Raw genomic sequence first — 15,223 nt, forward strand, 5'->3', positions numbered from 1 at the left:
TTGCGCCCAAGCCGGCAGATAACATGTCAGGATCGTACTGAGCACCACGCCAGCACAGATGTTTGTACACAGGGTCAGAATGGGAATTACGTCAAACTTCAGGTTGAATATGTTTAATTTAAATGTCTGGATGCACGAGAGGCCTTGAGCGCTTAGGAACCAGCATATCTGCACATAACGTCCTGACCACCTCCTCGTTTCTACACTCACTGTCCACTTTATCAGCTCCACTTACTGTATAGCTGCACTCTGTAGTTCTACAGTTACAGACTGTAGTCCATCTGTTTCTCTGATACTCTCTTACCCTGTTCTTCAGTGGTCAGGACCCCCATGGACCCTCACAGAGCAGGTACTGTTTGGGTGGTGGGTCATTCTCAACACTGACGTGGTGGTGGTGCGTTAATGTGTGTTGTGCTGGTTCGAGTGGATCAGACGCAGCAGAGCTGCTGGAGTTTTTAGACACCTCAGTGTCACTGCTGGACTGAGAATAGTCCATCCATCCATACATACATTTTCTAAGACTGTGACCACTGATGAAGGACTAGAGGAAGACCAACACAAACTGTGCAGCAGCAGATGAGCTGTCGTCTCTGACTTTACATCTACAAGGTGGACCGACAAGGTAGGAGTGTGTAATAGAGTGGACAGTGAGTGGACATTGAGTGGATGAACCATTTAATCATGCAAACGGCTCTTTGAGTGTTCATGGTTCGATATAGAACCACTGTCTTTACTAAAAAGCCTAAAAATATTTTTGCAACCATCCAACTTGGCATGGCCTACAGGCTGTGTGTGATGATTTAACCACTTAAAATCTCAGCTTCAATACCTTTTAATGCTCATTACTGAGGGACTACACTGCGGACTGGTTGGGCTATTCTTAGGTTACAGAAGTGTGTAATAAAAAATGCCTTTTAAGGGGTTAAACATGAAGCCTGCAAAACACTCTGCTCTCTTATAAATGGACTTCACGCTGTAAGGCTTGGGAGCGATGAGGAGGCGGACGCACATACATAGAGAATCGAGACTTATTAGGGGCAAATCCATAATCAGGGTCACGACAGTCCAGGGTCAAGGAGCCAACACGGTGATATCGGGGGACAGACATAACGTAAGAAAACACAGACTGAATAGACAGCGGAGGCCGGAATAAACAATACCAAACAATACAAACACTTCAAATGGCACAATCCAAACAATACAAAGACCAGCAACAAACCAGGACAAATACAGGTCTTAAATACAACAGGGATAATGAGGGATGACAGGACACAGGTGGAAAACACACGTGGTTACAATCAGGGGCAGGGACTGAAAACAAGGGGGCAGGACCGGGAAGAAACAAAACAAAAGCACATGGACCAGACGCAAACCAAAACAAAAGCACATGGACCAGACGCAAACCAAAATAAAAGCACATGGACCAGACGCAAACCAAAACAAAAGCACATGGACCAGACGCAAACCAAAACAAAAGCACATGGACCAGACGCAAACCAAAACAAAAGCACATGGCCCAGACGCAAACCAAGGTAAAAGCACATGGACCAGACGCAAACCAAAACAAAAGCACATGGACCAGACGCAAACCAAAACAAAAGCACATGGACCAGACGCAAACCAAAACAAAAGCACATGGACCAGACGCAAACCAAAACAAAAGCACATGGCCCAGACGCAAACCAAGGTAAAAGCACATGGACCAGACGCAAACCAAGGTAAAAGCACATGGACCAGACGCAAACCAAAACAAAAGCACATGGACCAGACGCAAACCAAAACAAAAGCACGTGGACCAGACGCAAACCAAGGTAAAAGCACATGGACCAGACGCAAACCAAAATAAAAGCACATGGACCAGACGCAAACCAAAACAAAAGCACATGGACCAGACGCAAACCAAAATAAAAGCACATGGACCAGACGCAAACCAAAATAAAAGCACATGGACCAGACGCAAACCAAAACAAAAGCACATGGACCAGACGCAAACCAAGGTAAAAGCACATGGACCAGACGCAAACCAAAATAAAAGCATCAGAGATTCGTCCACTCACACACACTACCATGCCGCCTTGTCTTTCACTGTTAAGCCTCTGTTTTCTTGATCCATGTGCATTTGTTTACATAGGCCATGTGCTTTTGTCTTTATTCAAGTCTGTGTCTCCTCCCCGGTCCTGCCTTCTTGTTATCTGTCTCACCCGTCTGTTGTCTGTAGCCCCGCCCTCTCATTAATCCCAGGTGTCTCTGGTTTGTTCCATGTGTATTTCACCCCTGGTGGTGTGCTTAGTGTTTGCTTAGTGTTTTGTTTAGTCAGGCCCTGTTTGTTGACTAGTTTTACTTCATGTCCTTCTGGCTTTTGTCTGCTTTCTGTTTTTGGCATTTTCTTCATTTTCTCTGTGTAAACGTCTTTGTGGATTCGCTGTCCTCTGTGTTTTCAATAAACCAAAGGACTTTCACAGTATCCTGCCTTTTTATCTCTCCCAACGTTACAGACACGATCACTACACTTGCTTCTGTGCCTGCTTTAGTGTAAGGAACCGTCACTAAATTACTATAAGGAAAAAAAAATGTAAACACTGTGTGGAAATAGACATAGAGAACCCCCCCACCCCCCAAACCTCTGAGTCTAATGTGTGCGACTACCAGCGAGAGCTAAAACAAACAGTTGCAATGTCCCTCTTTGTTGATGACACAGCATCTCCTGTAAACACATCAGCTGCAAGCAGGTGAGAACCTTACCTGTGTCAGAGCCGGAGACGGTCTTAATCTCCGCTGAAAAAGAGAAACAAACACAATGCTGTTTTAAGGCGTGTTCCCTCTTCCCTTTCTTTGTTCTACTGATTATTATCGTCCTGTTCTCACGGCAGGATCGTGTTCATGAACCAGAGAGAGCTGGAACAGCATCTCCATAAGAAAAGCGTGAGGCCTCAGCGTTTTCCGACACAGCTCTGTTCTAGATCACAGAACTGCGTTAGAACAGGAGGACTCACGCTTTTCCCGTTCACCTCCAGAACGTCTCACAGTAAAACGCTGATGTTGTTCTCTTTTCTCCCGAGGAGGTGCAGGAGAAACAGTCCAGAAATCAGTGATCAGTGATCAGTGATACACTGAGATCGGCTTGATTTCTCTGAGATAATCTTAAAACGGAAGATAATCCAGCTGGACGCAAACCGTCACTGTATATCATCATATATATATATATATATATATATATACACATCAAAGAAATAGCCAGTTAGGTAACACTGGTACATTTACTTCTGTGTTGATTAATGAAGGTTATGCCTAAAATATCGACAGTCAAGAACAAAACAACGTAATAAATGATATCTCAGCATATCGTACTGCATCTTACTGGGGCTAGCGTATTAGCATGCTAGCATGCTGTGGCTAGTGTGCTAATGGGCCTCCCTCATTAGCCTGAGGCTAGAGCGCGACACTGAGACACTATAAAGCACAACTGCATGTAAACAGTCTCAAACCCTTAATACACCACACTGTTATATTTGTGCCAGACACACTAACACAAAAAAAACACGTTACATTAAAAATCTAATATCAAATTAAGACGCCACTGCATTATGAATATTGTTAATCGTTACACTGTAAGTGACAGACAGACAGACAGACAGACAGACAGACAGACAGACAGACAGACAGATAGATAGATAGATAGATAGATAGATAGATAGATAGATAGATAGATAGATAGATAGATAGACAGGGAAGCAGACAGACAGACAGACAGACAGACAGATAGACAGATAGATAGATAGATAGACAGACAGACAGACAGACAGACAGACAGACAGGGAAGCAGACAGACAGACAGACAGAGACACACTGATGTAATGAAGGGGTCCAGCCTGTTTATAGACTGACTGGAACACATGACCTGCCATTAAAGTGTTTGGTACTGGTTAAAATATTAATCAGGAAACACGTTAATCACTCTGGGCCTGAAGGCTTTGGTCTCCGTAATCCATCTCTTGGCTCTGGGGAGGTGAAGCAAGCTGACGTAAGACGTACAAACTGAGGTAATATTGGTTAAGCTCCTGCAGCTGCTGGACATCCCTCCACCCAAAAAAGCCGAAACCCAGCTCTGCTCAGCTCTGGGAGTCCCTCAGTGTGAGAGCGTTCTGCCCCCACAGGGATACTGTGAACTCAGGGAACGGCTGGAACAGCAGCAACGTCTGGTTGCAACACCTCATCCGTCTCTCAGTTCATAACTTCTACGCGTTATGCTCTGCTCCAGATCCTCGCCGGCCCAAGCACTGTGTGGGAGAAAGTTTGGTGGTGCATAAATATAAACATCTGCAGCCAGCTGCACCAGCTGAACGCAGGTTTGACCGTAAGCTGGGGCCTAAAGTCCATCCTAAACCTTACGTTGAGAGGAGTTTAAAACTAGTGACACAAAGAACTTCGGCTCCGTTACTGTCTGTGTTGCGCTGCAAAGCTGCGGCTAGGAGGTCTCAGATCTTCTGTCTCCAATCGAGGAAAACGGGTGTGATCTATCCTACAGAACTGGTTGCAAACCTCTAAATATAAATATATATATAGTAGTTATGAAATAGTAAGTTGTATGTACATTGAACATCCATAACACTAAGTCCACCTCCTTGTATCAGCTCCACTGACCGTATAGCTGCACTCTGTAGTTCTACAGTTACAGACTGTAGTCCATCTGTTTCTCTGATACTCTGTTACCCTGTTCTTCAGTGGTCAGGAACCCCAAAAGACTGCCAGAGAGAAGGTTAGTGTGTGTTGTGCTGGTCTGAGTGGATCAGACACAGCAGTGCTGCTGGAGTTTTAAACACCTCAGTGTCGCTGCTGGACTGAGAATAGTCCACCAACCAAAGATATCCAGCCAGCAGCGTCCTGTGGGCAGCATCCTGTGGGCAGCGTCCTGGGGGCAGCGTCCTGGGGGCAGCGTCCTGTGACCACTGATGAAGGACTAGAGGATGACCAACACAAACTGTGCAGCAGCAGATGAGCTGTCGTCTCTGACTTTACATCTACAAGGTGGACCCACAAGGTAGGAGTGTCTAATAGAGTGGACAGTGAGTGGACACAGTGTTTAAAAACTCCAGCAGCACTGCTGTGTCTGATCCACTCGCACCAGCACAACACACACTAACACACCACCACCACCACGTCAGTGTTACTGCAGTGCTGAGAATGACCCACCACCCAAACAGTACCTGCTCTGTGAGGGTCCATGGGGGTCCTGCCCACTGAAGAACAGGGTAACAGAGTATCAGAGAAACAGATGGACTACAGTCTGTAACTGTAGAACTACAGAGTGCAGCTATACGGTCAGTGGAGCTGATAAAGTGGACAGTGAGCGTAGAAACAGGGAGGTGGTCAGGATGTTACGCTTGTTTGCTTGCTTTAAACTCATCTTCATTCAGTAGTTACTGTAATTATTTAATGTCGTATGAATTTTTCAGTATCTACTATTAAATATTCAGTACATACTATGAATTCCTCTGTATCCACTGAGAAACTAATAAAGTTCTGAGAGCGGGGAATTCTCCGAAAGTGGGCCCACATAAGGGTTAATGAACAATAGAAACAGATCCCCCAAAAAACATTAGAGCTAAAAATAAGACTCAGTGCTCTGACCGAAGAGCTATGCTGGGGTGAGCGGGCAGCTGAGAGAGGATGCCACTAATAAGACCTCCTCTGCTGTCCCTCAGGGGTTTGTGTGTGTTTGATCTCCGAGCATAACCGTGGAAAACCGTGCAAAACTCCCACTCAGACGCTACAAGCACCGTTACAACCGCTGAAACAGACAGGAACCTGTTCGCTGCCGTCGCAAATCACTAACAGGTTGACCTCCTCTTCTACAGCAGGTCAAGAACGAGTCTAGTTAAACCAAAATTTAGTCTCCAGTTACTCCGAAAGTATTCAGCCAAGACAAGTTTGGCGACGACTATCTGACATGAGCAGAAGTGTAAAAACCAACTAACTCCACTCATTTTTTCCAAAATTCTACAAAATTAACTGGTTAAGACGTAAACAGAGCGGTTCTGAGTGGTTTGGTGTGAAACGCTCGGTTCTAGATAAACTTACCGAGTCAGAACCGCACAGTGGTGGTGATGGGAACCAGACGTCCCTCTAAAAGCTCCTGACTTAAAGTTCCTACATGAGCTGGTTCTGAATTCACTAATTAGTTTAGAGCCCAGATTTGGGGAAAAACGGGTCGACTTTCAGTAGAAAAACAAAGTTCAGCTTCTTTTATTATAAGGGTTTAAAATGACATCACCGTCTATTAGACTGGAGAGAAGAGCTACAGCCTCACACGACGCCCAGCTTCTGAATGGAGCTGATGGAACATGAACGTTATGAAGAACATGACCGAGTGCGTCATAAGATCCCACAGAGTTAAAGAGGTTAAAACAAATTTTAAAAATGCCTTAAAAACCCTGTAATAAGCTCACAACGATCTCAGAATGAAAAACAACATTTAATTCTATTAAATGAACTAGATTTAATGTCATTTCATTTGCCGGGATACCACTTTTTGCTGTGCAAACTTAATTAAAAAGAAAGTGGGTTCTAAGGTATTGTTCCACGCTTTGTGTGTTAAGTTGGGAAGCTTGTATTGAACGACGCAACAGGTTGTAATGTTCCGCTCTGAAGCCTAAATATGCTGTAATCTATAATTATAGCTTGGATTCATAGGCCAGACATCCATGTCACGACTTAATCAGCAGCAGCTGAGACGCTCGATTCAGCTCCTGGTGGAATCTCTGCGCCTGAGCCCGGAGGAGGACGTTCCTAGCCTCGATCCGTGCGGTTCAAATGAATGTAAACAGGGTGCTGTGCCAATCTGATCAGTCTGATTCAAAGCCAAAGTCGTGGTTCTCTAAAAGCACAGAAATATGTGGCTCGCGGAACCGCTACGACAGCTTCTTCCTGCTGCACGACAACGGTACGGTGTTTGAATCTGAGCAATAATCTTGTGTAATAACAAGAGTAGGGGGCTAATATTAATGCACACATCATCAGGGCGGCATGTCTGGATTCTTAAATTAGGCCGGTGTCTAAGATAAGCGCGTGGTTCGATTCGGGGCCCGTGCTGCGCGGGTGGCAGTTTAACTGGGAATATAAATGTGTTTATTTCACAGACGAACGGCTTTAATCCAGAGAACAGAGGTTCGTTAACAGTGTAACCTGGAGAGGAACAGACGTTCTAGACTGTTTCTTTAAAGCGAGGCTCCCTGTGTTACAGAGCTCAGAAGAGAGAAGTGCATACAGGACAGTCATTTAAAGAGAAACTCCACCAAATCTTCTACATTTTTACATAATAAATCGTGTAAGACGAGCGGTTCAGAGCGGTTTGGTGTGAAACGCTCCGTTCTAGAGAAACAGAGTCAGAACCGTTCCCAGTGGTGGTGATAGGAACCAGACGTCCCTCTAAAAGCTCCTCACAGTGGTGGTGATGGGAACCAGACGTCCCTCTAAAAGCTCCTCACAGTGGTGGTGATAGGAACCAGACGTCCCTCTAAAATCTCCTACAGAAAGTTCCTACATGAACTGGTTCTGAATTCACTGCCTGATGACTGAGACGCTGTTTTATGAGAGTTTAGAGAACTTCAACTCCATTCATGGTGGAGGGAGACATGCAGGGCGCTGTGCGGCAAAATAGTCCCCAAAGAAAACTCATTATTCCAGATTTTCCACTGTTTTCCATAATCAACATTCCATATAAGCTCAGAAGACTCGTGTAGGTTCTCTGGTGGTTCTGGATGGTAAATAAAGGGTCTATATCTATGTTGTAGTCATGGCGACGCCTGGTTCCCATCACCACCACTGTAAAGATGAACCAGTGGATTTAAAGTGAGCTCTTACACAGAGAGCTACAGTTCTTGTTGCTTTACTGCTTTTCAGTGCTGCCAACATGTGACTAATTGTATGCAAAAGTTTAAGCACCCCTGGTCAAATTATATGTTTTGGTAATTTTCTTTGGTAAATGAAAATTAACTATAATTATAAGAAATTATTTAAGCAGTAGAAGCCGAGAGGGAGTGCGTTACCGTGGATTAACATCCCGGCTGTGATCTGGTGTCTGTAGATCATCCCAGCCGTGATGTTATTGGTGATAACTCCCTCCTCGAGTGCTCTACTGCTTTAATACAGCAGTTAAATAAATACAGTAAGAAATGAATAAACTGGCCGTGAACGCGGCTTTAATATGTTTTAATGTTCAGCTCCTTCCTCCTAATTAGAGCTCCTTAACGAGCAGCTTGTTGCTACGTCAGAGTAACGAGCTCCGCCCCTCGCTGCTCAGCCAGTTCGTTCTCCAGCTCCTTACACTAAATTCCCAAACTGGCGTCTCCACTGAGCAGCTTTTCAGTCGGCAGCTGAGACAGAAGAACAGCTGAACAACCTGGAATCAGCCAGAAATGAACCCAACACCATTCGCCAGACGTGTCTGATCTTCAGAGTCGGACCAAATCAGACTGAGCCGTAAAACTGACCCAATATCAGGTTCAGCTCAGTTTGGTCAGTTTGTCCAGATCAGTATTAATGTTGTTTTGTTCCAGCCGGTCTGTAAAGCTTCTTACAGCCCGTTTAGTTTGGCGAATGGTGTTGGGTTCATTTCTGGCTGATTCCAGGTTGTTCAGCTGTTCTTCTGTCACAGCTGCCGACTGAAAAGCTGCTCAGTGGCGACGACAGTTTGGGAATTTAGTGTCATCTCGTCTTCAGAGTCGGACCAAATCGGCTGTCGGTCAGATGTGGTCTTAACAGTGTCCGTTTTCTGTTTGTGGCAAAGTCAGAAGGAAAAACGTTCAGATGGCTCGAGCGTCTCCTACAGCTGTCAGAGTCGTTGCTTAGCGACAGCATCTCAGCTGAGTGATAGTGTTTGTGATAAACCTGTGATGTTCTGGTGAAATAACAGCAGTTAGAACGTCTCTCAACCAATCAGCTCGCATGGCCAGAACTCACTGTCGTGTAAAAGAAAATAACACACCCTCTACAGGGATCAACAATAAATATGCCATTTTCTGCTAATTTTAATGCACAAATCATATTTTTTTTGTTGAGTTTAATATAATTAGATGCACATTTTAAGTATTTTTTTAAAGTTATTTTCAGCAAATAAACAGTAATTGTGAATTAAAATGTACAAATAAATAAATAAATTCAGTTGAATTCGCTTTTAAGGAGCCCCTGGATTTACAGTGAGCTTTAGTCTACAGTCAAAACACATCTGCCACTGTACTGCTCAGTTTGACAGAGGGCTAAAGAGGTGAAGGGGGAGGTAAAAGTGCCTCCACTAAGCCCCTGAACACAGACTCGCCGCAGGACGTCCACCCCGCGGGTCTAATTTTAACCTCTGTAAACCCCCCGTGTGCCTCGGCTCTCAGCCTGACAGACTCTCTGAGCTTTGGCGGTGTGAGATAAACGCAGCCTCCTCTAAATAAACCGAGGACGCTCAGAATCAGACGCTAAAAGGCGCCGAATCCTCTACAGAGTCGATTAACTGCTGCTAAAAGTAACAAAGGTCCTTTGTTATTGAGAAAAAAAGAAGGTCACTGTACAGAGCGAGACTTCAGACTAGTGGACAGCACAGTTTCACACTAACGTCCGAGTGCTTCACAACACAGTGAGCAAAACAGCCTCGCCTAAATAAAGCAGCCTAGAACAAACCTGCTGCTCCTCCACGACAAAGCCAGGAACTGAATACACTCTAGAATAAACAGCACAGACAGACAGACAGACAGACAGACAGATAGACAGGCAGACAGACAGGCAGAAAGACAGACAGACAGATAGACAGACAGAAAGACAGACAGGCAGATAGACAGACAGAAAGACAGACAGGCAGAAAGACAGACAGACAGATAGACAGACAGACAGACAGACAGACAGATAGATAGATAGATAGATAGATAGATAGATAGATAGATAGATAGATAGATAGAAAGACAGACAGAAAGACAGAAAGACAGAAAGACAGACAGACAGACAGATAGATAGACAGACAGACAGACAGACAGACAGACAGACAGATAGATAGATAGATAGATAGATAGATAGATAGATAGATAGATAGATAGATAGAGAGATAGATAGACAGAAAGACAGACAGAAAGACAGAAAGACAGACAGACAGACAGACAGACAGACAGACAGACAGACAGACAGATAGATAGATAGATAGATAGATAGATAGACAGATAGATAGATAGATAGATAGATAGATAGATAGATAGATAGATAGAAAGACAGACAGAAAGACAGACAGACAGACAGATAGATAGATAGACAGACAGACAGACAGACAGACAGACAGACAGATAGATAGATAGATAGACAGACAGACAGACAGACAGATAGATAGATAGATAGATAGATAGATAGATAGATAGATAGATAGACAGACAGGCAGACACACAGACAGGCAGGCAGGCAGACAGACAGGCAGGCAGGCAGGCAGACAGACAGGCAGGCATGCAGGCAGGCAGGCAGGCAGGCAGGCAGGCAGACAGATAGATAGATAGATAGATAGATAGATAGATAGATAGATAGACAGACAGACAGACAGACAGACAGGCAGACAGACAGACAGATGGAAGAGTGTAGCACCAAAAAAGCGTTCTGCTACTGCCGTGATGTCATGCTTAATCAACAATATCAGTAACAGATGATAGAAGAACCCTTTTTGGTGCTTTATAGAACCAAACAACACGTTCTCTCTCAACCTGATGATCCATTTGAACATGCGTAGAATCACTGAAGCATGCCAGTGGTTCCATATGGTGCTCATGGTTCTAAGCAGAACCATTGCCTTTACTAAGGAACACTTGAGGATCTTTTTTGAGATTGTAGGATAAATTTAAAAAAAAATTCCTCCTTATAAAACAGATTAAACTCCTGCCTGTAATAAACAGAGCACACCTGATTCTCTATGTAATAAACAGAGCACACCTGATTCTCTATGTAATAAACAGAGCACACCTGATTCTCTATGTAATAAACAGAGCACACCTGATTCTCTATGTAATAAACAGTAATAAACCTTAGTGTTAGTGTTTCCTCACCTGGCACAGCTTCACTACAGCCCAGCAGAAGATGTAAGCGGAGAGGGAGAACTTGGCCTTCATGTATCTCTCCGGCAGGCAGGTGAGGTGAAGGTGCGTGTGCTCCATCTCTCCGCTTCCCTCCGCCCTGCTCCCTCCATCCCTCTCCATGGCCGGAGATGTAGGGGAAGCTCTTCCCGGGATATTCCCACGGGCTTCTGCGCTTTTACTTCACTCCCATGTCTCTCCTGAGCTCAGCGCTCCTGCTCTCCGGGACGACCTACAGCAGACTGACTGACACAGACCTGCTCAGAGAAGTTTAGACGCGTGACGTCTCCCCCTACAGCACGGAGCAGGCGCTGCACTCAGACTCGGATTTATTTATTTATTTATTTATTTATTTATTTTCAGTCATCTGTACAATAAGAACACTGAAGGCTTCACACAGGAAGCCACACGTTCCTCTGCTTTAGTGCTTTTCAGTGCTGCCAGTACACGTCTAGCTGTGCGCAAGTTTGTGCACCCCTGTTCAAATGACATGCTTTACTTCATTTTCCAAATCAAAATAAAAAATAATAAGAAAATGTCGCATCCTCTGCAGGGAACCCCACTGAACATGGCAATTTAGTGCACAATTTCTATTTATTTCATTTTATTTCTATTTATTATTAATGTAATATAATGGAATGCATTTTTTTTGTATTATAAATTTGTTCATTTCAGCAAATAAACAATAACCGTGCATTGAAATGTGCAGAAGTGTGTTCTCTGTAGACTATGTGTTCACTTATTTTCACTCATACACTCACCAGCCACTTTATTAGGTACCCCTTACTAGTAAAAGGCTGGACCCCCTTTCACCTTCAGAACTGTTTTAATTCTTCGTGGCAGACTTTCAACAAGGTGTTGGAAACGTTCCTCAGAGATTCTGGTTGGTTATTTGAGTTCCTGCTGCCTTTCTATCATCTGGAACCAGTCTGCCCATTCTCCTCTGACCTCTCACATCAACAAGGCATTTTCGTCCACACAACTGACCGCTCACTGGATGTTTCCTCTTTTTCTGACCGTTCTCTGTGAACCCTAGAGATGGTTGTGTGTGAAAATCCCAGCAGATCAGCAGTTTCTGAAATACTCAGACCAGCCCCTCTGGCACCAACAACCAGGCGCTTTCTAGACGGCTTCTTTAGAGCGAGGCTGCCTGTGTTATAGAGCTGGACTGGACTGTCATTTAAAGAGAAACTCCACCAAGTTTTTGAATAATTAAAATGTAGACAGAGTCGTTCTGAGCGGTTTGTTGTGAAACGCTCCCTTCTAGAAAAACCGAGTCAGAGCTGCTCACAGTGGTGGTGATAGGAACCAGACATCCCTCTAAAAGCTCCTCACAGAAAGTTCCTACAGGAACTGGTTCTGAATATGTTACACTTTTAAACATTCATGGCGGAGGGATACATTGTGAGGTAAAATAGTCCCCAAAGAAAACTCATTATTCCAGATTTTCCACTGTTTTCCATCATCAACGTTCCATATAAGCTCAGAAGACTCGTGTAGGTTCTCTGGTGGTTCTGGATGGTAAATAAAGTGTCTATATCTGTGTTGTAGTCATGGCGACGCCTGGTTCCCATCACCACCACTGTAAAGACGTCTGAGCCGTTTCACACCAAACCCTCTGAATGACATCTCATTTTGGAAAATTGGTGGAATTCTTGAGTTAAAAGTTTGATCTACTATTAGAGTCACGACATCAACATATTACGCATTATACATGTTATTATTACACAAGATGTCAATGGACCCAAGTCTGAATGCACTTCATTCCCGCTGCTCCCAGAGTGTTTATATCAACACATGCACAAATTCATTAGTAACCATTATTTTATTTGCATTAATAACCGTGAGAGGTCAGGACACAGCAAGGCAGGGATATTGCACAGAATCACACATAATAACAGCTGCCCGGTCTCATCCGAGACGCTTTACTGCCACCAAATCAAAACGCTTTTACATCCAAGTGTGTTCCACCACAAAATGACGTTCTAGTGAAATGTCACTTTCTACTACTAGAACATTTTACATCGCCTACAAAAGGTTATCATGCAACGTATCTATTACTCAGTGTACTATCGGTTAATCACCAGTCGTATGAGGCTCTAAATGACCGTCGTGCATGCAGTGCTCAGACTGACTAACTTCAACAGCATGAAAAACCTGAGAAATTACATTATTTAAGAAAGAACATCACACGTAGGCGAGTACAGAGCAGACTCGCGGCTATATTTGAACTCGTGGTGTCGTGCTTACGTTGGGGGTGACACACTAACGACTATATTAAGAGCACATTCATAAACGACATTCTTTACATTGCCCACAAGTGTTATTGCCATGTAGAGGATGATGTAGGATGGTACACTGCCTGTCAGAAGCTCGGGGTCACCTGTCCTTTGAAATTTTGCTCATTTTTGTTGCTTTTCATTAGCATAAAACAGCTCAGTGCTGCGGTTTAGTGTATATTTATTTTCTACCTTCATGACCGTCAAACTATTTCCTTGACCTGAAGAGCAGGTTCCCACCAAATAATGACTTTTCTTTTCCAAACTGTTCTTAAAAGGTCACACTGAGCCTTTTCTGGCCTAAAGGTGGTTCAAAAACCTGGAAGGTCTGAGTGCTGATGAGCGACGTCAGGACGAAGGAGATAAAGTGGGGGAACTTTGGGTCAAATCCCAATGTAGGGCTTTCATCAGTCACTCCAAAGAAAAATGGCAAGGATTAAACAAAGGCCAAAAAAAAAAGTATTCTGCTGAAAGCTAGGTGTCCCCAAACTTTTGACAGGCCGATTACAGTGCTGTGCAAAAGTCGGAGACCGTTCTCGTTCATTTAATTTCCAGTCAAAATGTCCATTAGGTACAAAATATGAAATTTTTACATTTTTCCAGGCGGTTCTGAGCAGATGAGCTATAACACAATCCGCTTGCAAAAAAAGGAGCAAGTCAACGTGAAAAAAAAAAACCAGGAGTTTCCAAAACTGCTGAAAAGCTCCAGAGAAAACGTGGCTCCTAACAACCACCTGGAAGAGCTGGTTGACCCCAGAACTGCCCCCATCAGATAAACAGCGCTGAAAGCTTTGTTCTCTGAGAGAGAGGAGAAGATCAAGCTGCTTCAGATCTGAAAACATCCACAGGTGTTTCTGTCCATCCTTCCACTGTGAGGAGACCACTCAGCGCTGTGGGTCTGAAAGGACGTGTAGCTGATCAAGAAGAACCTCACTGAGAAAAGGAGACGGACACATCAAACAAAGAAGCTGGACGATGGACTGACCGCCCCAGAGTCCAGACCTCAGCACCACTGAATGTCAGACTGAGCTTTGGAGGCGTGTCTGCAGGTTCTTTGAGGATCTGAAAGTGAGGCTCCTGAAATGGACGGAAGCTGGAATGAGGGGAAAGAGGGACTCACTGACTGACCACAGCTATCAGGTTCAATTCTTGCCTTTAAATAGGTCTTTTGCGTTTTTCCTGACGCAGAAGAACAAATCACGTCTACCTAAAGGCTGTTTTGACTGGAAATGAAATAAGTGAAGTGTCTCAGACGTCTGCGTACTATATTCGAGAAAGATTCATGTTTAGTGTCTAAAAGAAATCCCACAAAAAAGATTTAAGACAAAGTATTTCGATAATTGGCTCAAACCAAAGACGGCGTGCTGCTTTGTCAGCGTGGCTGATCGCCTGTTCAGTTTCACCACATTCTGACCGCAGACTTCGGCAGAAACGCTCCACCTGCCTGTCTCCGACTGAAGGCCGCTGTGTGAGTCTGTTTGAATGGGTCTCTTTTGAACAGCGGCCACCAAATTCAGCTCACATCAACCAGATCGCAGACGCTTTCTCAAAGGAACAGTTTCTCATTCATTCACTCATTAGCATATTCGCTTCAGTCGACCGTCCGACTTTAACACTGCTCCCTTCATCTGTTTGTCCGTTAGAGCCCAATGCATTTACACACTGCCTGCCAAAAATGGACAAATTCCCCACATGAAAAAATCCTACCATACAGTAAACATGACACATACAATAAAAACTTTACTACAGTACTGTAAGGTACTTCTCTAGTAACTGTACTATATAGTATAATATAGTACAACACTTCCAAAAAAGCTGGGATGCTGTGCTGAATGTAAATAAAAATAAAGTGCAATGATG

General features: G+C 44.1%; 1 protein-coding gene across 2 annotated transcripts in view; it reads right to left on the minus strand.

The window, feature by feature from the left end:
• Positions 1–11,314, minus strand: part of arhgef4 (Rho guanine nucleotide exchange factor (GEF) 4) — a 186,570-nt gene extending 175,256 nt beyond the window's left edge. The window contains exons 1-2 of one of the 2 annotated variants that reach the window (XM_037547694.1): positions 11,058–11,314; positions 2,743–2,775 (exon numbers count right to left, since the gene is read on the minus strand). In XM_037547694.1, the coding sequence (XP_037403591.1) occupies positions 2,743–2,775; positions 11,058–11,207 (183 nt within the window). In that variant the 5' untranslated portion in view covers positions 11,208–11,314. The remainder of the gene's footprint in view (positions 1–2,742; positions 2,776–11,057) is intronic. The other variant, XM_037547695.1, reaches the window with a different exon arrangement.
• Positions 11,315–15,223: the final 3,909 nt, after the last annotated feature.

The sequence above is a fragment of the Pygocentrus nattereri genome, chromosome 19, assembly GCF_015220715.1.
Source record: "Pygocentrus nattereri isolate fPygNat1 chromosome 19, fPygNat1.pri, whole genome shotgun sequence".
Lineage (NCBI taxonomy): Eukaryota > Metazoa > Chordata > Actinopteri > Characiformes > Serrasalmidae > Pygocentrus > Pygocentrus nattereri.